At 46.3% G+C, this 26417-nt stretch overlaps 2 protein-coding genes across 3 annotated transcripts in view; one reads left to right on the top strand and one right to left on the bottom strand.

Moving 5' to 3' along the window:
* Positions 1-623: 623 nt before the first annotated feature.
* LOC113242450 (alpha-1,3-mannosyl-glycoprotein 4-beta-N-acetylglucosaminyltransferase-like protein MGAT4E) lies at positions 624-5861 on the bottom strand. Its single transcript, XM_026480457.2, has 3 exons — positions 5826-5861; positions 4433-4484; positions 624-1774 (listed from the first exon to the last, which is right to left on the bottom strand). Exons 1-3 carry the CDS (start codon positions 5859-5861, stop codon positions 624-626), a joined length of 1239 nt encoding a protein of 412 aa, XP_026336242.2.
* A 7833-nt stretch (positions 5862-13694) lies between these two features.
* Positions 13695-26417, top strand: part of KDM5B (lysine demethylase 5B) — a 74812-nt gene continuing 62089 nt past the window's right edge. For both annotated transcript variants that reach the window (XM_044377673.3, XM_026480632.4), the window contains exon 1: positions 13695-14090. In XM_044377673.3, coding sequence (XP_044233608.1) covers positions 13887-14090 — 204 coding nt within the window. In that variant the 5' untranslated portion in view covers positions 13695-13886. The remainder of the gene's footprint in view (positions 14091-26417) is intronic.

Here is a 26417-nt window from a genome sequence, read left to right as displayed (position 1 = left end):
CTATTTATGTCCAAGTTTGTTTGTGAGGAAAGGATGAAACTCGATGGGCACTATGAAACAGCTTAAAAGGATAGAGTTAAGGGCTTAGTTTTACTGCTATCAGTCCATCTGCCGCTTTCCTGAATTTCAGAGAATTTGACTTCTAAGGAGACCCTCTTTCTTGGCTTCTTGTGTCAATTTTAGAGACACCCCAGGATTTCCCCATTTACCCTCCTACTACCACATTACACTCCCGCCTCCTCTGACTACATGTCAACATATACGTGTGTACACACACACACACACACACACACACACTCTGTATTGATCTCAGCATCCCAAAGATCGAACACACACACACTCTGTACTGATCTCAGCATCCCAAAGATCGAAACATTCTGGGAGTGACCAAGGCCTTTCCCCAAGTTGGGCTAAGCTCTATCTGCTCCCAGAAAAAGATAGCCTATAAAAAACACTTGTCTGGGTAGAAAAAGGAAGGAATTGGCCTCTTAACATCCTGGTGGCACCAGAAGAACCATAGAGTCTTCTCTCTCTGCCCCTCATTCTGTGGCATCTCCCCTATTCAGTCAGATAGGCTGGAATAGAACAGCTTCAAGACTTTAATCTTTTACACCCTTACTGATTTACCTCCAAGTCTGAGCTGCTTCCCTATCTTCGGCATTTTGCTCCCAGAGGTAAATATGCCTGATTATAAGACCGCCAACCTGATTAGCCTTCACCACCAGCTTTACGCAGCTCACATTGTGCCCCATACTTTTCAGAAATATCTCCTGATTCATCTGCCCTTCGAAGAGATGGCCCAGCAAGGTGAAGCTGGTACAGTATTGAGGCATTCCCTCGGGGTCGTAGCCCAGCTCCACTTGCCCCTTCTCCAGGGTGTACTTTCCATCCACGATGGTGCCTGTCAACACTTGCACTTTGCTCAAGTTTGCCGGATGGTTCAAAATGACTGTCAGGTGGTTCCCTGCACTGACGTTGTGGGTCCAGAAGAATGACTCATCCAGAGTGTAGGCTTCCCAGGGGAAATGAACACCAAAGACCTTCATATCTGTGAAAATGGCTCCAGGTGGGTTGTCAGGAACGTAGGCGTTCTTTTTCTGAACTGGTGTGGCCTTCTGGGTGTCATTAGAGATGTGGTAGGAGAACCTGTGGTAGAAAAGGAACGGTCTGCAGATGATTGGGTGTTTCTGAGCTAGGATGGTACGGAAGTGGGGGATCAGCCTGTCGAGGGGCTTTTCCTTGTAGAAGAGGAGGAGGAAATGGGCCAGGAGTGGGAGGTCCTTGCTGTGGAAGAGCTTGCCGAGGAAGCCCATATTAGAGAACTCCATTAGCACCCATGGGTTGGACCTCATGGTGTTCACCTTCCAATGAATGTGGGTGATAAAGTTGGGGGCACAAAAGACATTGTCCTCCAGTAATAGGAAGTATTCAGAGAGCCTTGTTGCAAAGCTCATGAGGAAGGCGTGATCTATATTCTGCTTAGAGGAGAATTCCCCGTGATGGGCTTCCTTCCTTATGTCGTCCACGGAGGGGTAGGCGTCAGGCGGAGCATGGATCAGTAGCAACTGCCCTGCCACGATCTGTGGGCTGAAGAGGGTTGAAATACGGAGAACGGTTTCTCTGAGCCGGGTGAGGTCAGAATGTGCCAGGTGGACCAGCACTGTGAGACGTTTCTGCTCAATCTTAGAGGAAGCACGGAACAGAGAGACCAGTGTGTACAAGAGGCTTCTTGGATCTGGTTGTTGCACTGAGGAGATCCCCACTGTCAGCCATGCTAAGGAGAGGCAAAATAGGGTCAATTGTCAGTGTACATTGGGTTGGTGGTAAAGGTGGTCAGAGGGCTAGGGGTTGGGATGCTCTTTGGAACCTGCTCTCTTTCTTTCTTCCCTCTCCTATGTCCGTTCTATGCTCTCTTTTGGGTAGAAGGGATGCTTAGATCGTTGCTACTCCAGACGTGGTCCTTAGCCCAGTAACATCAGTCTCATCTGGAAGCTTATTAGAAATGCAGAATCTGGGTTCCTAGATAAACAGAATCTACATTTTAACAGTATCACCAAGAACCTAATGTGCACGGTAAAGTTTGAGAAGCCCTAAGCTAGGTGATGCTGAGTCCCCGTGGGTCCCTTTGAGTCTTCTTTGAGCCAGATTTTTGTAGCACATGGTTTAGGTGCTCAGTAAGGATTAGCTAATATTATAGTTCTTATCATTCTTTTTGTTTTATCCAGTTCACTTTCCCAAAGCTCACCTTTGGGTGAGAGGAAAAGCACGTCTTCATAAGTCAGGAGCCCTGGGTTCCTGTCCCAGTTCTGCCCCTGACTGTGTGATCTTGGGCAAGCCCCTTCACTCCTGAGCTTAGATCCTGGCCCACAAAACTGAGGGATTTGGGCTATGACTCTACGGCCCCTTCTAAGCCAAATGTTCTCTAACCCCAGTGATTCTGCCTTCCTGTAACAATTTTCTTTTCTCTCCTTCTTCCTCATTCCTGATATATAAATGTCATGGTGGGGAGAGAATTGTCTGCCAGATTCAAATATTCCTGGGCACAGTCCTGCCTTTTCTCCTCTCCCTTCTTCTTTCCTTCTTAGCTAACTTACTTCTCTTGATGTCCCTACTTCTCCTAGGACCCGCCATTCTCCTCCTTGGAACTCACTCTTTCTTCTCTGCTGAATTGTTTTAATATATTTGAAGGTAAGATTCTGCCAGTCTTCTAGTGGTCTTGCGTCTTTCCTTTTGTCATAACTGTCCTCCTAGACAATTGACGAAAGGCAAAACATATACCTCCTTTCATAAAAAGAATAGCTTTTAGCTCCTAGAGGCTTCTCATAAGCTTTTCCAAGAAAGAGAGGGAATGGATCACTCTCCCTAGAGTGAGCCCAGCACATTCTCAGGTTATCTGACCACTGGCCAAAGTGTCGAGGGCTCCAGCTCTATTTGCTCTCATCTTTACCTTAACCAATATTGGGGGTGGGGGAGCAGCTTCTTTATGGACCGATGGGTCCAGGTTCAAATCCCAACTCCCTTTGGAGCTTCTTGCTCTCAGGTGAAAAGGTACAGGTGCTTTGAAAAGGACAGGTACACCTGTCCACACCATTCCCATCCTACAACCTCAATTCCCACATGGAGAGCAAGGGTTGCTACCTGGCCTTTGATAGCCATCACATTTTGATCTTCTTCCATTTCCTCGGGGACTATCAAAGTGGTGATGAGCCATAGGAATCCGATGCCCACTGAGGTTATGAAGCAGCGTCTGATGGAACACCGCATGGTGTCTGTGGGGTCTGGTTCCTACAGCAAAAAGTCAACATGGACAGCAGCTGGGCACTCTCTCCATCTGTCCCTGCCTAGAACGTCTTCGTCCCCTGGAAGCTTTCCCCCACAGAATCCCCCATACTCTATCCTTCCTCCTCCTCATTGTTAACTTATTTCCAAAGCCTGCCTTTTTATCTGAGCTGGGAACCTGATGGAATATAATAGCCTTATTCCCTGACTAAAGAAGGAATGTCACCTGTCCTGTGACTTCTGCTGCCTTCTCTTTATAGGTTTGTTTGGAGAGTCAACTTTCCCAAAGTTTTCCCTTCTCGAAATGATGAAGGTCAGCTGGGGGTTCAGTGATGAGGCCTTTTATCTTGGAAAACAGATGCCACCTCCTACCCTTGCTATTTTAAACAATAGTCAGTGTATTAAAATAGCGGAACTTGAAGTATTGCTAAATGCTAGGCAATTTGGTGCCTTTCTTACTTTTTAATAAAGGATATCCTTAATTTATTTCAATCTTTAATCTTATTCACGTACCTTGATCAGAACATGATTCTGTTAGAGTGAAAAAAAAAATCCTTTTGTGAATGTTGGGCTTTGGACTTCAGGCTAATTCAGCCTCAAAAGCACTTGTCTCCCGCTTTCTTCCTCTGTTTCAGTGTATTTTCTCCAGTGAGAATGTGTTTCCCTGATTGTTTCTAAATGATCAGAGGAAAGGCTTTAACATGCCTCGTCACCTGCTCTTGATTCTTTCCCTCTATGTTCAGTACACAAAAGAAAAGAAATGGTAGTCGTTAATTTCTGTGTCCCTGAGGCTGTAATATTCTCGAATCTTCCTGTTTTCTGGATCCTGACAGTGCAGGATTTCCACAGAGGTTAACGTGCTTCTCTCCCTTAACCATTTAGCTTTTTGGTAAGAGTTATAAAGGTAATCTTTGTCCACAATAGGAAGGCTTCACAGAGTAAACTTTTCTTACCTGGTTTCCTTAAGACAGGACTTCGAGTCACTTAGGTGATTCAGATACAAACCACCTGACGTCAAAGAGATCGGCTTCTTTCCTCTAGAACATAAATGCAAGGGTACATATCCTGATTAAAAGGCTTTACAATGACAGCTGGAGGGGTTCACCGCCAGAGCCATAGCTCCGTTCTCCTCTGCACCTCCTGGGTCACTTACCAGCCACGGCCAGGGGACCGCCCTCTTGTAGCGCTCTGAGTTCCACAGACTTCTGGAAGAGGCAGGAGAGAGAGGAAAAGAGAGCTGGGGTGCGGAGGACCAGCCACTCCAGGCGCAGTGACAGAGTGAGGCCAGCAAGGCAAGTCTTCTAGCTTTGAGCTAAGCCCCCTCTGTGATGTTACTCTTGCATCCCCACCACCTACTCCCCCACCATCGGAGCAGGTGCAGAACTTACTAGGGCGTAGGTGCGCGCTTCAGAACTGGAAGCTAGTCTTATTCATTCCAAAGGCCAGCATGGGCATCTTCTAACAGAGAAAAGAGACGCCAAGAACTATCAAACTTCCCCGCCACCATGCCCTCCACTTCCCTGAACCCCAACGCCATGCTCCCCTCTTCTAGTGGTTGTGCCCTGACTCCCACCCCCTCTCACCATCTCAGGGGCTTCACCCTGCAACAACCCTCTTTCTCTTCTGCATTACACTCTTTCTCCCTCTCTGCTGGACCATTCCCATCATCTTGACAAGGAGCTCCACTATACCCCGGCGGGAAAGAAGGCAAAAAGCAAAATCCCTCTCTAAATTCATGGTCTCTCTGAATCCTCCCATTCCTCTGCAACCTTAACACAGCAAAACTCCTTGACAGCCTTGCCTCTGTTATGTTGCCCCATTTCATGTCACATTTTCTCTCCTTTTACTCAACCTCTCTGCAACTTTTGACATGGTCAACTACTGCCTGCTCCTTGAAACACTTTCTTCCCTGACATCATTCTTGCCACACTGATCGTTCTGTTTCTTTCCTGGTTCATCCTCTCCCCCACCTGTCAATGTAGGAGTGTCCTAGGGCTCTGTCCTTGGCTCTCTTCTTCCTACATGCTCTCCCTAGGTGATCTTACCCAGCCCCATTTAAGTACGATATATTATATATGTATGTGTATGTAACTATATACATATATACAGTACATGTATATATATTTACAGATGTGTATACGTTATTCCATATCTACAGGCTTATACATACCTAAGCCTGTGGGCATATATATATATATATACACAGACATTGATAACCCAGGGCTGATCTTACTTGCAGCCCTGACCCCTGTCCTGAGCTCTAGATTACCTGACTATTGAACTTCTCCATTTGGATTATTAAGAGGTATCTCAGCCGTAACAGAGCCAAAACAGAACCACAGATTCTATGTATCTCCCCAGTCTCTTCCTTCCCAAGTTTTCCCCATCTCAGTAAACAGCACCACTCTTTGCCCATTTACTCAAGGGAAGAATCTACAAGTCATCCTTGATGCCTCTCTCTCTCTGTAACACTCTACATTCAAGCTAATTAGTCCTGCTACCTTTTCCTTCAAAGTGTGTCCCCAGCATGACCTTTTCTCACCCACCTGTACTGCTACAATATGAGTCTGGGCCACCTTCATCGCCTGTCTGGACTATTGTAACCACCTTCTAACTGGTCCCTCACCTCCACCTCTGTTCTCCTGCAATCTATTCTCCATGTGGCAGTCAGAGAGACCATTTATTTATTTATTTATTTATGATTTATTTTTTTATTTTAGAGAGAGAGCACATGGGCAGGTGGGGGTGGGTAGAGGGAGAGGGAGAGAGAATCCCAAGGAGATTCCCCCCTAGCTGGGAGTCTGACTTAGGGCTCGATCCCACCACCCTGAGATCATGACCTGAGCCAAAAATCAGGAGTCTGATACTTAACTGATTGAGCTACCCAAGTGCCCCCAGAGAAACCTTTTAAAATTGTAAACCAAATGCCATCCCTTCCTGGCCTACAATTCTCCAATGGGTTGCCATTGAAAGTAAGATGAAATCCAGATTCTGAAATCCCAACTCCGATCCATGGCCTACAAGATTCTGCCTGATCTAGCCCTCTGCCTGCCTCTTTGACTCCACCTCCCCCTACTCACTGGCTTTTTTTTTTGGGGGGGGGGGCTTCATCCTTTGGATAGTCCAAGCTTTTTGTTGACTCAGGTCTCCATATACGGTAGTCTTCTTCTTGGAACTATTCTCTGTAGCCTTTCCAAGAGCTGTCTTCTTCCCAGCATTCAAATTTGAGCCCAGATCTTCTTCCTGCTCCGGGTCACCGTGCCTAAAGTAGCCACTCACCACCCCTCCCACTCGGCCTCCCATCACTCTATCGTGTATTCTGTTTTCCTTAGCATCGATCTCTGCCAGAAACTGTCTTACCTGTACGTGTTTACTGTCTGTCCCTATCCACTGGACGAGAGCATCAGCCCTGGAAGGGCAGAGATGTCGTTTTATACAATGCCAGGGCTGCAGTGCTTTGCTTGGTAGGCGCCCCGGAGAACATGCTCCACAAGTATTTATTAGCTCACTAATTATCAGGCATTATGTGATAATGGTGAGTGATCATGGAATTCAACAAACACGGTGCTAGGTACCAGGGCCCCAGCAGTGCCAGGACGGTGCAGTGTGCCAGAGAAGGGCAAGGGATGGCTGATGGGTAAGAGCACAGATTCTGGACTCAGACAGCCTGGGCAGAACCTGGTTCTGCTAAACTTATTGGCTGTGTGACCTTAGCTAAATGACTCAGCCTCTCCGAACCCCAGTTCCTCATCTAGAAAATGAAGATAGGGATGCCTATTCTCAAGAGTTCTTATGAGGGTTTTAAGGGCTCATTCACACAAAAACGCCTAGCGCATAGCAAGCATTCAGTAAATGTTAGCTTGTTTATTACAAGGAACAACTATTGTTTTCAACCGTGACAGCACTGGCATGTATGTATGTATGTACGTACGTATGTATAGGGTGGAGGAGGGGCAGAAGGAGAGAGAGAATCCTAAGCAGGCTCCATGCCCGGCTCAGAGCTCGACGTGGGGCTCAGTCTCACGACCCTGAGATCATGACCGGAGCCAAAATCAAGAGTTGGATGCTTAACCGACTGAGACACCCAGACGCCCCAGCATGGTCTTCTTTTCCCTCACATTTGGGGGGGTCATCTTACTTTAATTCCTAAACCTTTACCCCCCCCTTTTACTTTTAGATTCCTACACCGATGAACAGCACTTTGAGGACCTTTCTGTTTCTTGTCATTTGATTTCCACTTCTCTGAGGGCTTTAGAGGAGGCAAAAAGTAGAGGGAGGAGGGAAATAAATATTGAAAAGCGCCGACACCCCCCAGGTCCTTCATTAGCATTGCAGTTATGGGGAAGCCATCTTCGATACCGTGCCTGCTCCCACGGTATGCCCTGGGTACGGGCTCCCCACTTGGCTGGAAGTCAGAGTCTCCTTTAAGCCTAGATGCGGGAACCTGACCCACAGGGTAGGGATGGGGTAGGAGCCCACCTCCGTTCCAGCATTTCTCTCTGGGTGCCTCAGCAAGTGCTCCCCTGGCAACCATTGTTCTTTCTGAAGGTCTGAAGCTCATCATCGCACTGGCCTTTCCAGGGCAGGTGGCTCCACACAGAACCCAGTGATCACAAGCCCATTTGATTGGCCCACACGCTGTATTTTAAAAATCTGTTTGAAGATTGAATATTTAAACATGCGGGGAGCTTGTATAAAAACCTAGACTTTTGGCTTCTCTTGAAAAATTGCAACTTGCTGCCCTCCTTGGCCTGATGGGTGATCACCTGTTGCTTCTGGCCCCTCGAGGCATGCGAGTCTTTGGCCACGGCTCCAAGTCAGGTCTTGGGAGACTGGAAGACCATTCTAGATCCCGGTCTTATACTGGGCACCCAACCAGATACCGTGCTAAAAAGACGAGGCACAAAAATCATCCCTGGGGTTGAAGTGCCGTGGGCAGGGGTAGGAAGAAAATGAATAGAAGGTTGCAGACAAGTGAATGATAAACAATGAAGAACAAACTGAAGAGGGAAGAGATGATGACCGATTTTGTGTATGATGTGGACAATGTACCGGAGGACTTACAGAAGACGTGGGGTGGGGGTAGGGGAAGGGGCAGGGGCCAAAATTCAAGATTAGATGGGTATGAGTAGAGAAAACTCACTGCTTGATCTGTATCATCTTGAAAGCTGCCCAAACAGCAGGAAAAATGAACTGCAGAGCACCGTTCTTCGAATGGAGGGTCACAATCCATTAATGGGTTATACAACCAGCTTCGTGGGTCTTAATTAGCATGCAAATACGTCACTGTGTGAGGGCAAGTACTGTTTTGTGAAACTTTTATTGTTTTGTGAACTCTTGGAATATCAACAAAAGTAGTGGAGATCACGGTCAAAGTGTGAAGCCACCGTGGCTTAGGGGAGAGAGTGGATGCATGTTGGCAGGTGAAGGGGCAACAGGTGGTGAGACTCTGTGTTCCCTTTCCTCAGCTTTAGAGAAATCAGCTTGGTGTTTGGGGAAGATCAAAGGCTCTAGGATCACCCTTCCAGTCCTACCTCTGTTATTATCTGTGAGACTTTGGCTAATTAACCTTTCCGAGTCTCAGTTTCCGCATCTGAAAAGCAATGCCACTAATAGCCACCTACTTCGCCGTGTTGATATGTCTAAGAGACTCTGAATTACTCCCAGCCGCTGGCCCTGTCTCATTCATGCAAGTACAGTATTTCTAGTTGTTCACATATCACCACTTCCTGCCAGGGGAGAGAAGAAAGGGAATTCGCCTTTAACATTTAGTGTGTCTGACCCTGTGCTGGTCACTCGACCCGATTTGGCAGAACACCGTGCATTTCAAATGAGCAGGGTAGATTTGGTGGTACTGCCTGAAGTTCTGACATAATTCGTGTAGAAGTCCTTTTCTTCCTGTTGGAAGACTTTCATCCCGGATATAGAGAATTCCAAACATTCCAACTATCCAAGGCCATACAGTGTGCTGAGAGGGACGCCTCCATCCAGAAACCTTAGTTGGGGCGGTGCCGCTGCAGGATGAATGGGGAACACGAGTCTCCCTCTCTGCCTCTCCGCTTCCCTCCTCAGCACAAGGTTGTTCCACAGGAGTCCAGGGCCTCTAAAGTGGTCCAACCAGAAAGGGAGGAAACACCCTGAAGTCCTAAGTGCGGGGAACTCTACCCCTCCCCCACCCCTACGGGGCAGGGCTGGCCACACCTTGGGAACTGCCCCACTTGCCAGTGTCTGTTGGAGGCTCCCTGGGGAGGGGGGCCCAGACAAGGGTCTACCCTTTGGGCCCCACATCCTGGTCAACCAAAGCCCTGACCCTGGATCCCCTTGGGCTGAGTCAGCACAGAAGGGATCCCAGGACTGGAGAGAAAGAGGAGGTGGGGAGGGGAAGAGGTATTTAGTTATCAGGTACCTCCCCAGGATCCAGACCTAGCTTCCCAGGGACAGAAGCCCAGAGGTGAGACCCTCGGCATGGGGTGAGCTGATGCAAACAGACGGCCCGTAGCTGGGGGTAGGGCAGAGTAGAGAGCAAAGCAGCCCCACGTGCGAGACTGGACTCCAGTAGAGAAGGGGTTCCTGGTTCCAGGGAAATGAGCAGGGCAGGGAATGGGGGAAGATGGATTTATCCCACTATGAGCTCCCCCATCCCGCACATACGGATCTATGGTGAGATCTTTTCCTGCTTCACCTGGGCAGCCAGGTTCTTTTCCTCTCCAGTCCCAAACTACATCCTCAGCCAGTGCGAGCCACAGATGCTCAAGGCCATTTCCCTTCCCCTTCAACAAATATTCGTGGAGTTTCTACCACGTGCCTGGTGCCAGGGCTAGACACCATTACTCCTTCCCTCCAGCGGCTTCCAGTCTGGAGGAGAGCCATGTCTAGGGGAAGAGGGCAGTGTTAAAGACAGAGTTCGGGGTTGAGTAAGAGAGAGTAGAGACGCTGTGGGAGTACACAAAATAAATAAAACAGGGAGGCCGAAGAGGCTGCAGCTTATCTCGAGATCTCAGGGTTTGTGGGTTTCCACAGGGGACATATGACACCAAACATTCCAGGACACCCAAAGTGGTGGGAGAGAGAGAGGATGGCACTGAATTGGCGGAGGCGCTGAGACGGACTGGTGAAGAGGCTGAGGAAAGGCCCGTGCACTGGGGAAATTGGGGGAAAGGGGAAAGAGGGGAGGATCACTAGGGCTGGGAAAGGAAGGGTGGTGTTAGAAGGGGTGCAGTACTTGGAGGGCGCCGACACCGGAGGTCAGGGCGGAAGGCGTGCGCACCGCAGACACCCGAAGCCCTGGAAAGTGGTCGGAGGCAGCCGGCGGCGGAGGGGGTGGAGAGCAGCCCCTACACGTGCGCTACGTGCTGCGCGGGCCGCCACCCCCTCCCTGGCTGCTGGGGAGTCGGGCCTGCCCCTCATCCCGGAGCCCAGTCCCCCGGCAATGAGCTGGGAACTGGCGGCGGGGAGGGTGGGGGAGGGACAAAGTCGCTCCCCCAGTTTGCAACCCCGGAGCGTGGTGGTCCCATAGAGGCGACCGGAAGGAACGCGGGGAGCGCCTCATCACCAGGCGGGCGGATCTAGGGGCGAAGGCTGCAGATCTGGGGCGCAGGCCGGGGGCGGGGTAGGATCGCGCAGGTTCGGGGAGTGAGGCCTGGGGACCGAAGGAGCCGGATGAGGATGGAGACCCATAGGAATGTGTCCAAAGGACCTGGGGCTGCACAAATAAGGGGTGGTTTGGGGGACGGAGGCCCGGGTGGGGCGGAGTGTTGTCCAAGAGTAAGGAGGGGGTTCCTGGAGACGTGGCACTCCGAGCGGGGCTTGGTTCCGCTTCGGCCGCCTGGGCTCCAACCCCGCTCTCCCCCGGGAAGCCGGGCCGAACCCCGCCCAGGCCTCTCTCCGAGGCCTCCGGGAGCTCCAGCCCTGGGACCTCCGGGCCGGGGTTGCCCAGGTCCGGCCTCTGGGGCGTCCGGCCAGCCCCAGACGAGACAATGCGGCCCGGGCCCCGCCCCCGGAGGCTGATGCGGCCCGGGCCGCGGCCAATCACCGCCTGTGGCTAGGCTCTTTAAAAAAAGAAGAGCCGGCCGCGGTGTGGCTGTCAGCTGGGGAGGGATCCCTCCGCCCATGTAAACACACATCATAAAGGGCAAGGGAAGCGTCTTCTGCGGGGCGGGGGAGTTGTCGCCTTTCCCGGAGAGACCTCTGGGTCCCTAGGTTCCCCTCACTACCCTGGCAACCGCCCCCTCCCTCAACGTCACATCGGGTCCGTGGGGAGCCAAACAGCTGCTGCCAGATCTGGGAGCAACAAAATCTCATCACTTAGGGTCACTACCGGAAATGGAGAGAGCTTGGGAGTTGGGAGCGTGAGGGAGTCCTAGTACACGGCCAAGGATTGGGAAAGCTTTTCCTAGGCTCGTTCTTCCAGCGCACCTCAGTTATGTATTAGTCATTACTGATATATGTCTAGAATTTCTCCCGAAGTTACACCTATCCGGGTTGAAGGATGCCAGTTAGGTGTGAAAATAGTCTTAAAGCTTTCCCAGCAAAGAGCACATGACAGGAAATCAACGGCAGCAAGACCCTCAAAAGCACATACATCCCCGAGCAACAATGATTTTTCTCCCCCAACATTTTATTATGAAAAATTTTCAAATATTCAGCAAAGTTAAAAGAATTTTGCAGCAAATTCCTCTAGACCCACCACCTAGGTTCTACCATTAACATTTTATTATAACTTAATACATCTCATACCTATCTTACACTGGTGACTTTTTCTCCAGTAGGATGCCAGCTGCCTCTTGGCTTAAGTCTCTGTTACAGCGGCGGGCCAAACAGGCTCACCTAGGTCCAAAACTCTAGAGAGCTGAGACAAGCCGTACCTTCTGTAAGGACCTTTTTGAACTCTTTGGGGCCAAGAACCTCTGGCAAGAGTTTATTGAAGAGGAGGCTTTGCCTCTCCCCTCTTTTTAAGTTGAAGAATCCTCAAGGATAAGAGAGACTTCTTTCCTCTAGGTGAATCTGAAAGCAGAGCTAGGACTATGTTGACCCAAACAGTACTTCCATGGGGTTGGCTGCTTTCTGGGTAAGAGAGATCTTTTTCGTGTTGAGGTCCTACTTGTTGAATTTCCTCTCTTGGGGCAGGACACTAGGCGCTCATCCTACCAACCCCCACCCCAGGGGCTCCCAGGCCTCAAAAGTGTTCATATCTCTTAAAGTTACTTAACCTCTCTGTGCCTCCATTGTTTCCTCCGCAAAATGGACATAATAGTCGTACCTATCCAACAGGATGGTTGTGTATTGAATGAGCTAATCTACTAACACACTCAAAGCATATACAACAATGCTTTACACACAGTAAGCATTAAATAATGACTATCACTCATAAGCCAAAAACTCCAGATTTCCATCTCCACTTCTGACATCTCCTCTTCAGATTTATACTATTCAGCCTGTTAAATATTTCCAACTGTACCAAAGACTCCTCAAACTCAACAATATCCAGAACGGATCCAGAAGTGAACACATTATCTCCCACCTCATACTGATTTCTCATGTATAGAGTCTAGGGGTATGTCGCAGCAATGCCAATGGGCCAAGCAACCATTCAGGCACGCACCTTAGACACCTGAATCATCCTCCATACCTTACTGTCCCTCCCGGATTTACCACTGAGTCCTAATTTTATCTCCTACATTTGCATCCCTCTTCCTAATGAATAGCGCCACTGCCTTAATTTAGGCACCATTGTTTCTCATCTAGATTATTTCTATCACAATCACCTCGTTGTTATACTGCTCAAGGATCACTCTTTTCCCTGCAACACCCCCCTTTCCAAAAGATAGAGTCTCTATCACTTGTTAGCTGTATGAATTTGGGCAACCTGCTTTTAACCTGTGCCTCACTTTCCATTTGTAAAATGGAAATAAGAGTACCTACCTCGTAGGGTTGTTGTGTAGATTAAATGATTCATGCAAACCACTTAAAACAGTGCCCAGGATATTCAAGTGCTCAAGTGTTGGCTTATTATTAACATTTTAACTATTGTTTTCTTACCTCCATTTTGTTCTTACTTTCAAGCCGTTCCCCCTACCTAGAAAATCCTTCTCCATTATGCCAAATACCTTCTGCCCCTCGCCAAGTTTTGCTAAGTATATATACTTCTATCATGGCACCTAGCACAGTGTACTGACACGATTGAAATAATCCACTCATGTATCTGATCTTCTCCACCAGAGTATTAACTTCTTGAGGGAAGGGACTCTGGCACGTAGTAAATGGTCAATAAACGTTGGCTCAACTGGACCGTAAGGATCAACTCCATCCCCAGGCTGAAGGCCCCGGCCCCGCCCGATTCGGGGGCGGGGCCGAGAGCTCGGCGGGGGGGGGTGAGTGGGGGTGGGGGTGGGACTCTTTTTCCTCGCCGTGGCGGCGGAGGCGCACGGCGTGGGTTAGCGGTAAGACGTCGTCGGAGGAAGGCTGAAAAAGCCCAAGGTGCTGCCGTTGCTAGTACAAGTCGGACTTGGTGTTGCCGGAGCCGCGTCTGCACACGTCTCGGACCCAGCGCAGCCCGCCGCCGCGGTCCCGGAGCCCACCCCGTCCTCGCCCGTCTCCAACCCGCGGTGATGGAGCCAGCCACCGCGCTGCCCCCGGGCCCTCGCCCGGCGCTGCCCCTCGGGGGCCCGGGCCCGCTGGGCGAGTTCCTGCCTCCCCCCGAGTGCCCGGTCTTCGAGCCCAGCTGGGAAGAGTTCGCGGACCCCTTCGCTTTCATCCACAAGATCCGGCCCATAGCCGAGCAGACTGGGATCTGTAAGGTGCGGCCGCCGCCGGTGAGTCACGCCGGCACCCCGGATCCTGCTCGCGGCTGGGGGAGGGAGCGAGGACGCGCGGGCCGGGGAGGCCCGAAGCGCTGGGGGCGGGGAGCGGGGTCGCCCCGGAGGCCGCGTCAAGTTTGTGGTTGCCCCAGGGTCGGAGTTGAGGCCGGGGGAGAAGGACCGGGCTTCTCCAGGGTGGGAGGTGAGGAGCGTGGGAGAGCGGGCGCTTCGGTGGTGCCAGCCCGAGGGCCCGGGCGACGCGCTGCCCGGGCGGACGGGTGTGCGGCCCGGCCCGGGGTTCGGGTTCGGTTCCGGATGAAGCGGTGGGCGCGGGGGTGCTTCCTGCCGGAGGCCGGCGGCGTCGCGGGCGAGGAGGGCGGGCGCCGGGCCCGGCGCTGCTCCGCGGGCTGGGGCTCGCCTCCTCCCCCGGGGTGCGGGGGTGTGTGCTGGGTGGGGGTGGGGGACTTGCGAGTTGTCGTGCGCGAAGGAAAGTTTTCAATATGGCGGCGGGAGCCCCTGGTCCTTTGTGTGGTGGCGGCGTCGGCCCGGAGCGGCCCTCACCTGGGCGCCCCACCCTGCAGGCGGGGGCACCCCTCTGCCCCCCGGGCCCCGGGCCTCCTGCTGTCCCCCGGGCCGGGCTCGAGGAGGGGGCGTCCAGCGCTGCCAGGGGGTGGGGAGGAGCCGCGGGGCTGGCCCCGGAGCCGAGGTGTTGTGGGGGGCGTAAGTGTGTGTGTGGGGGCGCTTGGGGGCGGTGGGGGGCAGGACCGGCGGCGGAGGGCCCGGTGCCCGGCCGCGCGCCCGGCCGCGCGCACACCCGACTTCGGGCCGGGCCGTTCGGTTCCCCGGGGAGGTCTGGGCTGTGTTGGTGGGGTGGGGGGCGAGGCCGTGCAGTAAGGGACTTGTCAGACCAGAAGACCTCCGAAGGCTTCAGGCGCACTTCCCGCGCCCCCCAGCCCGCGGAGGCTGAAATGCAGCCCCACTTCAGCCCTCCGAGCCGTGTCTAAAGCGCCTCGGGCCTGGGGGCTGTGTGTGAGGGGTGGGGTGTTGCCGAAGTCTTCTCTAACGGCTCCAACGTTCGCTGAGCAGAGCCCGGCCAGCCCTTCCCTGTCCCCCACCCCCACCCGGAACTGGGTGCGCGCCTACTCCCCTGTTTTTTTGCCCACCTTGCGGATGGTCTGAGTCCGAGTTGGCCTAAAGGACGGTTGGACGGGCTGGGACCGTTGGGAAGGATGTTTAACTGCTTTCCTACAGTTGAAGAATCTTATCCCCACTGTCTTCCCCGCCCCCATCCCACCCCTACTCCCACCCCCGTTGGAGGAAGATTCCACACACCCCCCCCAATCCCTTTCTTTCTTAAGCTTGCTCTTTGTAATGACATTTGGAGTTGCAGGGGTTCTGTATGTAATCATTCTGGTTTGGAAAAGCAGTTTTGAGGGAGATCTCTCATGTCTTCTTTCTCCGGTCTCCCATCTCCTTCCCCCCAAAATTAAAACACAGACACCACACTTTGGTTTTTCTTGGACAAGTTTGAAGATGTAGATGAAACTATGCCTCAGAAAATAACTGGTCAGCTAGTATGGGGGAAATGTTTGAAAATAGAACCATTTCTTTCAAGAAGTGGATAAGGTTGATTCTTGTTGCTTAAGGGAAGTACGTTTCTTCTAGAGTGCAAAGAGGCCTGCAGAAGTTATAGCCGGAGCTTATTAGAGCTAAGGTTTTAATTCTTGAAGAATAGGTCATGTTTCAAACATTTAGCAGTTTAGCTTTATGTCATATGCTATGGAGGGTGAATGTGAGTATTGTTCATTTGCATTAATGAGATTTTATTCAGGAATTAGGCAACTTGATTTAAGTTCTTCGTAACCAAAATGTGTGGAGTCGGGTTCCTGGGAGTGAGAGTTGTCCTCCATGTTGGTATTGTGGTGTGTACTAGGGCCAGGATAAACCCTTTATCTTACTTTAATTATTCTGTGCCTTTTATTGGGTCCTTTCCCAAAAAGATAGTGTTGGCTCTGGTTAGGTGTGGATACCCATTTCTTCATCTTGGCTAGGATATTAATGGTAAGCTTTGCAAAATGTGTGATCATATGCCTTTTCCCATTCTGAATGTCAGACAGACATGATGGCCACCATTTTGTATTGAGAGTAGTACATTCTACAGCCTGAGAAAGGGTGTTAAAAGAGGCACAAATAATCTACAAACATAACCAATGCTGTGTTTTGGAGACCTGCTTTGTGTGAGGGGGGCTTTCTTCGTCCTTTGTTTAACAAACTCCTGTGCCAAATGGAAAGAGTTTGTTGTTGATATAACCACAAAAAGGGAAATCTTTCCAGAAGTTGTAGCTCTTGAAGAAGGGTCTTGTTGGAACAAAGGTGTCTTAAGGGACGTAAACAGTCTTTGTTTTAGAAACTGTTCTGTTTTAGAAAGCTGTGAACAAGTGGTTTCATATAGTTGAAATAAAGCAACAAAAAAACCCAAGAGGTATGAAATATTGTCCGTAGTATGGCTTTATAATGCCTGTGTTTCTAGATGATTTTTATTCGCTAATTTTTTGGAATACAAGTGGCTGTATTAAAATGGAGATTGGGTCTGTTGGTATTTGTCGTTGGGAGGTTAGGGAAAGAATTATAAAGCATTTCAATTTCCTTTTGTTCTTATCTTTGTATCTTTAATTAATGGTACTTACTCAGTTTACAGCTGCTTTCTGTGAGGGCCCTAAACTATTTTGCTTCTGAAAACTTGGGGTTCACGGAGATTTGTGAAATCATAGTAAGGTAAATGTGATAAAAGGTAATAAATTAAGAAGACTGTTAAATCCTGAGTTAAAAGTTTAAAGCGGGAAATAAACAAATCTTTTTCAAATTACACCCAAGTGTGTAGGATAACCAGGTTTATTTCCTGGGCTTTAAATTTTTTTTAAACTTACAATTAATCAGACTTTTGGTTTTGCTACCTTTAAAATGCACATTTTCATTTCCTCCTTGATGTACTTAGATGTCTTTTAAGGGCAAATTTTCCATGTTGCTTTGTGGTATTTGGAAGTGATTAATTTTAGGAGTGGAACTGTTAGGCAAAAAATAGGTGGCGCTCGGTGAATACTTTTTTGTCTCCCGAGTCTGATTGGAATATATTTGATGGCTTTAATAACTTTCTTTCTTGCTCTGAAATGTCTGACATTGGCCATATATAGGCGGATTCCACATATTTCTTCTTTGGCAGTATCCAAAAATCAGGGATTTAAATCAAACCCCGTATGGCACAGTAGACACATTTTTTCAACTTTAACTTCCTGTGGGTCATTAGTTTGATCCCTTCATCTTTATAGCCAAAGTGTAAAACTTCCAAGTGTTTTCATACAGTCAGCATCTTTGAGTGAGCCTGCTGGTTCTACCATTAGGAACAGGGAGGAACTTAAATACACATTTCTTTGTATGGTTAGAGGTGTTAATGATATGGAGCTCATTTACTCTCATTCCAGCCTATCAATCTCCCTAATTTTAGGTTTGATTGACTTTGGCCTAACCCTCTCTGTTGTTTTCCCAGTTCCTTTGGTGTCTCGGAATTTTTCTCTAGTTGTGAGTCTGTAGCCATTTTAGACCCCTTACCTTTTGGAGACAAGACTTATCAATAGAAACATCCTTGAGCGAAAGAATTTATAATTACTTTTTCAAAAATAACTTTATTGAGATATAATTCATATACCATATAATTCATTGATTTAAAATGTTATGACTCGTTTAAGTAGTTTCAGAGCTGTAAAGCCATCATGACAATCAATTTTAGAATATTTTCATCACTTCCAAAGGAAACCCTGTACCCACTTGTAACTGCCTTTTAAGACAAATTTAGGACTGTACTGTTCAGAAGAAAAACTTTTTTTTCTCACTTAGTAGGAGGCTGGATTAAGTCCTACAGGTATAGTTTGAAAATGTCTGCCTTAAACAACGTAAAAACAAACTTCATTTATTTATCTTTGAATGGGTGTTTAGCTGAATTTGACTTTGCCAGTGGTAAATAAATTGGTCACACTGAGAGCCACGAACCTATCCACCTAGTTGTAACTTTTAGCGAACTAATCAACAAAATTAATAGACTTTTAGAATAGAACGTGAGTGATATTATACATACATAAGGCAGCTTAAGATTCATAGCCCCACTGGAAAAATTTCCTTACCAGTGATTATAGGATTTGTTTTTAAACATGCAACCTAAACCTCTTTAAAGAGCAAAACGAATTGAGAATTGCCTTTGAAAAGTGTTAATGTTGTGTTGAAGCTGGGGTTTGAATTCTTTCATTATTGAAACATACTGATAAGAAAAGATTAGGGAAAATTTTATTAGCCCTCAATTTCAATCTTTGTCTCTAAGGTACTTAATTTTCTTTATGATGTGCTGGCCTAAATTTAAGAGTATTTCTGTTTGATAGATCAACTGAACTCATTTAATTTGGGGGACAACAACAAAGTTTAGGATGTTTAGGATACTTTTAATAGGCAGATAGAAGTCTTCCAATGAGAGAATTTTCTTTTAGAAAGGAAAAAAATATCATCGTAAACTATTGGATAAAAAAAATTGCATCTGGTTTATGTGCTGTAAATGGGATATTTTTCTAGACTTTTGTAACTTATTGTCTTAATTGGACCACATTAAAGGTTGGCTGTAGAAAAGGATAAAGGGAGAACTCATGCCCCCCCCCCCCAATGAAAGTGCTAATTAGGTTCCTGGATTTAGGTTCTAGGAAGCCTACTTGTGTACTTCTTTACAAAGGCTGTATATTGGTTTAAAAAAACCAGGAACCTAGAAAATCCTTGCTTTCCTCATTGTACAGACCTTTCAGCTTGATTTGAGTTGAGGGAGTGGTGGGATTTTTCCTTGCGAAGAGAATTAGATATTCTCTGGAGATTATGCTAATATACCTGCTTTAAGTGCAGAATAACCTCAAAAAACCTTTTTTTTTTGCCAACCTCAAAAAAATATTAAGGGGAATAAATGTTGGGAATTGAAGTGTCTATACTTTACTTTCTGAAATTTTAGGTTTGGGTCACTTGAAGAGGCATCACTGGAGGCAAACTTCCCCTTTGGGGAAGTGGGTGGGTAGAGTGGTACTTTGGGAAAGCCATAGCACTTGGGCTCCTCCCATTTTGCTTTATATTAAAGTTTGAGAGGGGTGCCTGGGTGGCTCAGTTGGTTAAGTGCCTTCAGCTTGGGTCATGATCTCAGGGTCCTGGGATCGAGCCTCACGTCAGGCTCCCTGCTCAGCAGGGAGTCTGCTTCTCTCTCTTCCTCTGCCACTCCCCCTGCTTGTGCTCTCTCTCTGTCAAATAAATAAAATCTTAAAAAAAAAAAAAAAGTTTGAGAAACTTATAACTGGATTTTAAAATCTAATTTGTGAGAAACTTGTTGAGCTATGAGAATTGTATGCAGCATAGCAAGGACTTTTTTGTTAAATGCTGTCTTAGATGGGATTAAAGAAAAAAATTAAATGAGATGCTACCTTTGTACATCTCCAAAAACTCTTCCAAAAATGCTGCTTTTTCTGTGATTAACTATTAGATGATTTCTGTGGCGAATGTGCTTTTTACAACCCCCAAGTTTATGAACCAGACTAATGAGGAAAAGCTGCCGACAGGGCAGTGAGATATTTCTGTTCCATAATTGTGCGATGTTTGGAACAAAGATGTGGAATTTGACTAAATGAATTCTTATAAATTCTCTCTTGCTTTTTTTTAAACATTCAGATCTTTCATTGTAGACCATTCCTCTAAAGTATCGTTGCCTTATACCTTTAGATGCGGTCTAGAGTCATCCCATCTATTTATCCTTTTTTCTTTTTTTATCATGTAAACTTACTTTCTGGACACAAGGATTACTTTGCTCTGCCAGTGTGTAAAGTAAAAATTTTTTATTATGAAAATACTCAAGCATACACAAAAGCATAGAGAATGTAGTCCCTTTAGCTATTTTCCTGGATATAGAAGAGCAGGAAGCAGATTAACAGCATTGGGATTGAGAGTAAACTAGTGACCTTCAGTTGCAAAGAACAATTTTGCTTAGCTTTTATCTTATAAAGGGTGTGAGTGAGATTTGGGCACTTAGGAATGGGGTTTCTAGCCTTTAGTGAGTGATGGTCACTTTACCCAATTAGAATGGGGATTGTATTTCTCAGTTTTTTTGTTTTTTTGTAAGATTTTATTTGTACGTAATCTCTGTATCCAGTGTGGGACTCAAACCTGTAACCCAGAGATCAAGACTGTCATGCTGCACTGACTGAGCCAGCCAGGCACCCCTGTATTTCTTAATTTTAATCAGTAGCTTTGTTGCTTTATTACACGTTTGTTGGAACCTGTGCAGAAATTTGACCATCTTCAAGCCAGCTCTTGGAACCCAGAAGTTTGGTGGTGGTGGTTGGAGTCTCTGCAAGCATTGTTCCATTCTCTATTTGTCCATTTCCCTGTCTGCCAGGCTATCTCAACTTTTCTCTCCCTTGCGGGAGAAACTGTGGTATAGCTACTTCCTTGTAACATGGCTTGGGATAGGCACGTTAAAGTACTAATTGCACCAATTCCAATTGCTGTAAAGGAAAAGAATCTGAAATTTCTTCTGGAAAAGGAGTTTTAAGGGAATGAGAATCAAAGGGGTCTAATGAGTTGTTGGTTAGGTTGTTAGGTTCACTTTTCTGTTAAGAGTGGTAGTTTGGCCTTCAGCCTTGATGGTGCAGTTTCTGTTCCAGCAGAATTGCTGATAAACATTTCTGTGGTGTCAAAAGTTTAAAAGGAGCAGTTTAAAGATCAGGTCATTGAAAAATATTTTCTGTCAATAACGCCTTAAAATCTAATTGTTTTCCCCACCAAAATAATGATTTCTCAGATAGGAAACTAGTTAAACAACACCAGGCAGAATATCACATAATGAATGGTTTTTTAGAACTTGTTGATTCCATTTCACTTGGTAATGTGTTATTTTACAGTAGATGGAAAATTTACAGAATATTTTGCATGGGTAAAAATAAGCTTTATCAAGGGTAGTGTATATGGATTATTATTTTTTAAAAGTCTGTTCCTTTATTTTTTAACATATTTTATTTATTTGAGAGAGAGAGAGAGAGAGAGAGCGTGCGCACCAGCAGGGGGAGGGGAGAGGGAGAGGGAGAGGGAGAAGCAGGCTCCTCACTGAGCAGGGAGCCCAACTGGAGCTTGATCCCGGGACTCCAGGACCATGACCTGAACCAAAGGCAGATGCTTAACCAACTGAGCCACCCAGGTGCCCCTAAAGTCTGTTCCTTTATTATGTAAAAGAAGGAGTTGGGTGTTTCTAGATTTTGGAGAAAAAGTGGGTAGAGTTCTGAGTCTGATTCTGTCATGACCTTGGACAATGTCATTTTTCTCCAATGTATGCCTTCTCATCTGCTATAAGGGGATTTGACACTGACCTAGGGCTGCTGTCCAGATTAATTAATTGATGGATTGCAAGGAGCTTAGATCCTAAAGCTTTATTTGTTCACTGCTAAGAAGACTCTAGGGACAGATTTAGTGAGACAAGGGTTAGGGCCAAATATGTATCCCTCCTTTTCCCCTACAGTGAAGGGATTTTTAAAAAGTGAAACTTGAAAAGTCAAAAGCTCAGCATCAAAACTACAATATACCGAATATAATTCTTCTGTTGGTCTAAATGAAGCTTGTCTATTCCTAGATATTTTCAAAAATTGGATTAAAAAATTAGTGAGATTAAAATCTTTTCTCAAGTAGAGCTGTTATAGACTGTTTCAGAAAATTTGCAGGTGCATATGTTATGTGTGTCTTGTGTAGTGTGCATAGTCGGGCAAGAGTTTGTGTTAGGTGTGCTTTGTGTTAAGAAGTGTTTAAAATTATTTAAATTTCTCTAGTATGAGATGGCTATGATGCTGTTGAAGCCCTGCAAATGGAGGGCATTATATCTTACCTAACAATTAAAATAATCCCAGTTCTTGCTAGGTAGGAAATTGAGTTGTTAGTTTGACTCATATAATATTCGACAATTATTCTTCCTGTAAAGGGGGAGAAAAGTAAAAGGTGGCAGGGAAAATGTTTATTTTGATCCTCAGGACAGAGCCAGATTGTATTTTATTCTTTAGTAACAGTTAGGCAAACTTAAAAAAATAACAATAAATGTGATGAGAACTCCCATACAAACCTGGATTCCCCAGTTTTTTGTCCAAATATATCTTGTTATTGGGCCTCATAACATTGCCTCTTACATAGACACATATATACTATTTCCACAGTGGGTGTTTTGTTTTGTTTGAGAGAGAGCACAAGCATGGGAGAGGCAGAGGGTGAGGGAGAGAAAAATCTCAAGCAGACTCTGTACTGTGTGTGGAACCCGCTGTGGGGCTTGATCCCAGGACCCTGAGAGCACCACCTGAGCCGAAACCAAGAGTCAGAGGCTTAACAAACTGCGCCACCCAGGTGCCTCTGGTTTTTTTGTTTTCTGTTTATTTTTTAAAAATTTTATTTATTTATTTGACGGGGGGGGGGAGCACAAGCAGAGGGAGCAGCAGGCAGAGGGAGAAGCAGGCTCCCTGCTGAGCAGAGAGCCCCAGGAAGGGCTTGATCTCAGGACCCTGGGATCATGACCTCAGCCGAAGGCAGTCTCAACCGACTGAGCCACCCAGGTGCCCCTGGTTTTTTGTTTTTATCTTGAGTCAAGCAGTTTACTGAGTATTGCTTTCTAGATGTATTAAAAACACTCCCCAATGGTGTATAAACAACTTTTGAGTCTTTAAATGTTGAGTATTTTAGCTGGGAGCATGCACCTAGCCTAAGATTTCTCTTCCGAGCTATGCTTGTTATGTGGCCTTAGGCAGATTTTTGTGCATTCCTGTGCTAATTCTTGCCATCTCACTGGCTTGACCAGATTTTAATGTTCAGAGAAATAAAGTCGAAAACTTAGTGTGTGTTGAGCACTTGGTTGGAGCTTTTATTAAGCACATTTTCCTATGTGGCATACATACTCCGGACTACAGATACTGAAACATTATCATTTTATTCTAAACTTATAACTCTAGGAACAAGGAACAAATCCTTATCAAACCCACATAATTACACGGTCTTTTAGGCAAGATCCTCCCAGTTGTCTGTGTGGTTGTACCAACTCATCGTTTGGTGATATTTAAACCAGATGGTAATGTCTCATCTTTGCCAGTCTTTAACTTGGACGGAAGAGGTGGGGAGAGCAGGATCTCTTAGGATTTATATTATGGCATCTTTATTTGTGGGTCAGGGGTGAGGGAGTGGAGAAGAGAGAGGTCTACAAAGAGAGTCTTTGGAGTATAATTTCCATTTTGTAAAATTTCAAGTATTCTAAGCTTTTTCTTCTCTCAGAGAGGCTCTTATCCAGTGGTATGATGTATTTTGGATAAATTGAGAATAGCCACCAGATTTTCCAGTAGGAGGCTGTCTTCAGGCATTTGTGTAGGGTGTGGGTTTAGGGTTTTTAAAAATTGTACTTCATGGCAGTCCATTCTACTGGGTTCCTTTCTCTCACCACTTTTTTTCACTGCTAATCTTCTGGCTTTTCTCATCTTCCATTTATAAAATGTATCTTTGACTTACATAATAATTGCTTATCAAGATTTTCTTTTGAGAGGAACAGAGTTTAGAATTTGACTTAGCATCCAAGGTAATTTGTTTTTGAAGGTTGGTATTATCTAGCTAGGAAATGAAAACTTGAAGAGAACAGATTTCATGGAAAGAATACTAGAGTAGGAATCAAAACATTTGCCTTCTGGTGTGTGTTTCAATGTTTATGTGTTATCCCTGAGCTGTTAGCTTGAAGAGGGTCATGACTATTTTCAGAGTTTTTTATTCCATTAAAATTGCCTATAAAATGGGGATAATGCCGGCCCTGCTTTACATAGTGAGGCCTAAAATAGGTAAGTAGACTTGGTCAAAGTCACCTGACTATTGGGTGGTGGTGTTAAGGGTTTGAACCTAGAGTTAGTGCACTTAACTACTATTTATGTTGCCTCATATATTCGTAGTAATGATACAGTTGTGATTACATGAGATGGTTGATGGAAAATTATGAATCATATTATTTTACTGTTATTTGTTATTGTTGTGTTATCTATTTGTATTATTCTTTTGCTTATACATTTTCTATCCTGATACAGGCTACCCTTTCTTTTCTGATGGGCTCGGCAAAAAACATTTTTGTTAGTTAGTTCTTGCTGCTAAGGTATGACAGTTTTATAGGTAAGGAAACTGTGCTGAGAGAAGTTAAGCGACTTATCTAAGGTGACAAAGCTTTTTTTTTTTTCAAGATTTATTTATTTCAGAGAGATTGTGTGCAGGTTGGGGGAAGGGCAGAGGGAGAGGAAGAATCTCAAGCAGATTCCCAGCTGAGCGTGGAGCCCAATCCTGGGCTCGATCTCAGGACCCTGAGATCATGACCTAAGCCGAAATCAAGAGTCGGACGCTTAACCCAACTGAGCCACCCAGGTGTGCCCCCTAAGGTGACACAGCTTTTTAAGGACAGATTGGAGAATTTCAAACCATGCCTTTACTTCCAAGTTCACTGTTCTTCCTTCTCATACACAGTGGCTTCTTTAATAAATCCCACAAATTAGCCAGCTCTTCTCATCTCTCCTCACAGGTTTTTTGGGAAGACAGTGGTTTTCCCTAGCTTTCTTCTCACCATCCAAACACAACTGAAGGGAAATCAATAAAATTAGTAATGATATCGAATGATACTAAAATACTGTTTCGTGTTTATTTGTCTCTAAAATTTATTTATGAAAATTTAAATAAATCCTATATCCTCATTCTTTTTTTTAATCCTCATTGTTTTAGTTTATTAATATGTATGAGCTTTGCATTTCATATACTGTTGGTTGCTTGGCTCATTTGTGTGGAAAGTCCTGGCTCATCAATTTCAGTGACCACCCAGGTTCAATGGAAGAGTATCCATTAAGCCTTAGGCCCCCTGAATATAGCCCTGCTTCCCATCAAAATCATCCTGGGCTCTGCCCCAGAATTGAATTAGAATCTCATGGGATGCCCACGTGTTTGAATTTTAAGACGCTCCTCTGGTCATTTTATTTTTGAGAGAGAGAGAATGAGCAGAGGGGAGGGGCAGAGGGAGAAGCTGAGCAGAGAGCCTGACACGGGACTTACTCTAGGACCTTGGGATCATGACCTGAGCCAAAGGCAGATACTTAACCAATTGAGCCACCAACGCGCCCTCCTCTAGTCTTTTTTAAACCCATCTAGGTTTAAGAACTACTGGTTTTAGATAGTTCCCCGATGAGGTTTAGGCAGCTGTTAATAATGTAAGGAATTCTCTATCTGTTGACTCTGAATTAGTAGAATTTCTCAACTCTACTACCAGCAATTAGGGACTCCTTTTTGTCAGCTCTGGTGAATGAAGAAATGAACTGGGTCCTTGGGTTTGGTTGTGGGTTTACTTCAGTACATTTGAAGATTTTTATTTATTCATTTTAGAGAGAAGAGCGCAAGTGAGGGGAGGGCCAGACGGAGAGGGAGAGGAACAAGCCGACTTCACATCGAGCTCAGAGCGGAGCCCAACATGATCTGAGACCCTTGACCTGAGCCTAAACCAAGAGTTGGACACTTAAATGACTGAGCCACCCAGGCACCCCAATTCAGTACATTTATTGATGTTTCAAGAAGTGCCAGGCATTGTGTTAAGGTTTTAGGGGTCGAGACCCGCATCGGGCTCCCTGCTCTGCTAGGAGCCTGCTTCTTCCTCTCCTACTCCCCCTGCTTGTGTTCCCTCTCTTGCTGGCTGTCTCTCTCTGTCAAATAAATAAATAAAATCTTAAAAAAAAAAAAAAGAAATGAATTAAACAGCTTTTCCTTAAAGGAATTCATAGTCTACTGGTGAGAAAGATCTGCAACTAGATTATATGGTGTGATGTGTGCAAGTAACGGAAACTGTATATAGTATGGTTGAAGATCCTAGGATTGGAGGGATGTGGAGGTAGATAAAGTATAGGGAGAGAAGGCTGCGTGGGATGCCTGGGAGGGCTTTGGATTGGGGCAAGATTAGTGGAGGAAATAGGGGTATAGAATGAGAATGAGAATCTGACAGAACCTCCAGAAACATCAACATTTACAAAAGGAAGAGGATCTGGTTGTAGGCTGCAGGAAAAGTGCTGGGGGAAAAAGCAGGTTTGTTGAGAGTCAGTATTTGAGACTTATATGACCTTATCGTGATGATTTGCTTAAGTCTCAATTCCAGACACAACTGCAAAATCCTTTATTTAAAACCTGGAAAAGTTGGGGCGCCTGAGTGGCTCAGTTGATTAAGCGGCTGCTTTGGGCTCAGGTCATGATCCTTGG

This window comes from Ursus arctos, unplaced genomic scaffold (genome assembly GCF_023065955.2).
Source record: "Ursus arctos isolate Adak ecotype North America unplaced genomic scaffold, UrsArc2.0 scaffold_2, whole genome shotgun sequence".
NCBI lineage: Eukaryota > Metazoa > Chordata > Mammalia > Carnivora > Ursidae > Ursus > Ursus arctos.
The sequence above is the reverse complement of the archived record's forward strand: the minus strand, read 5'-3'. Positions and strand labels throughout refer to the sequence as shown.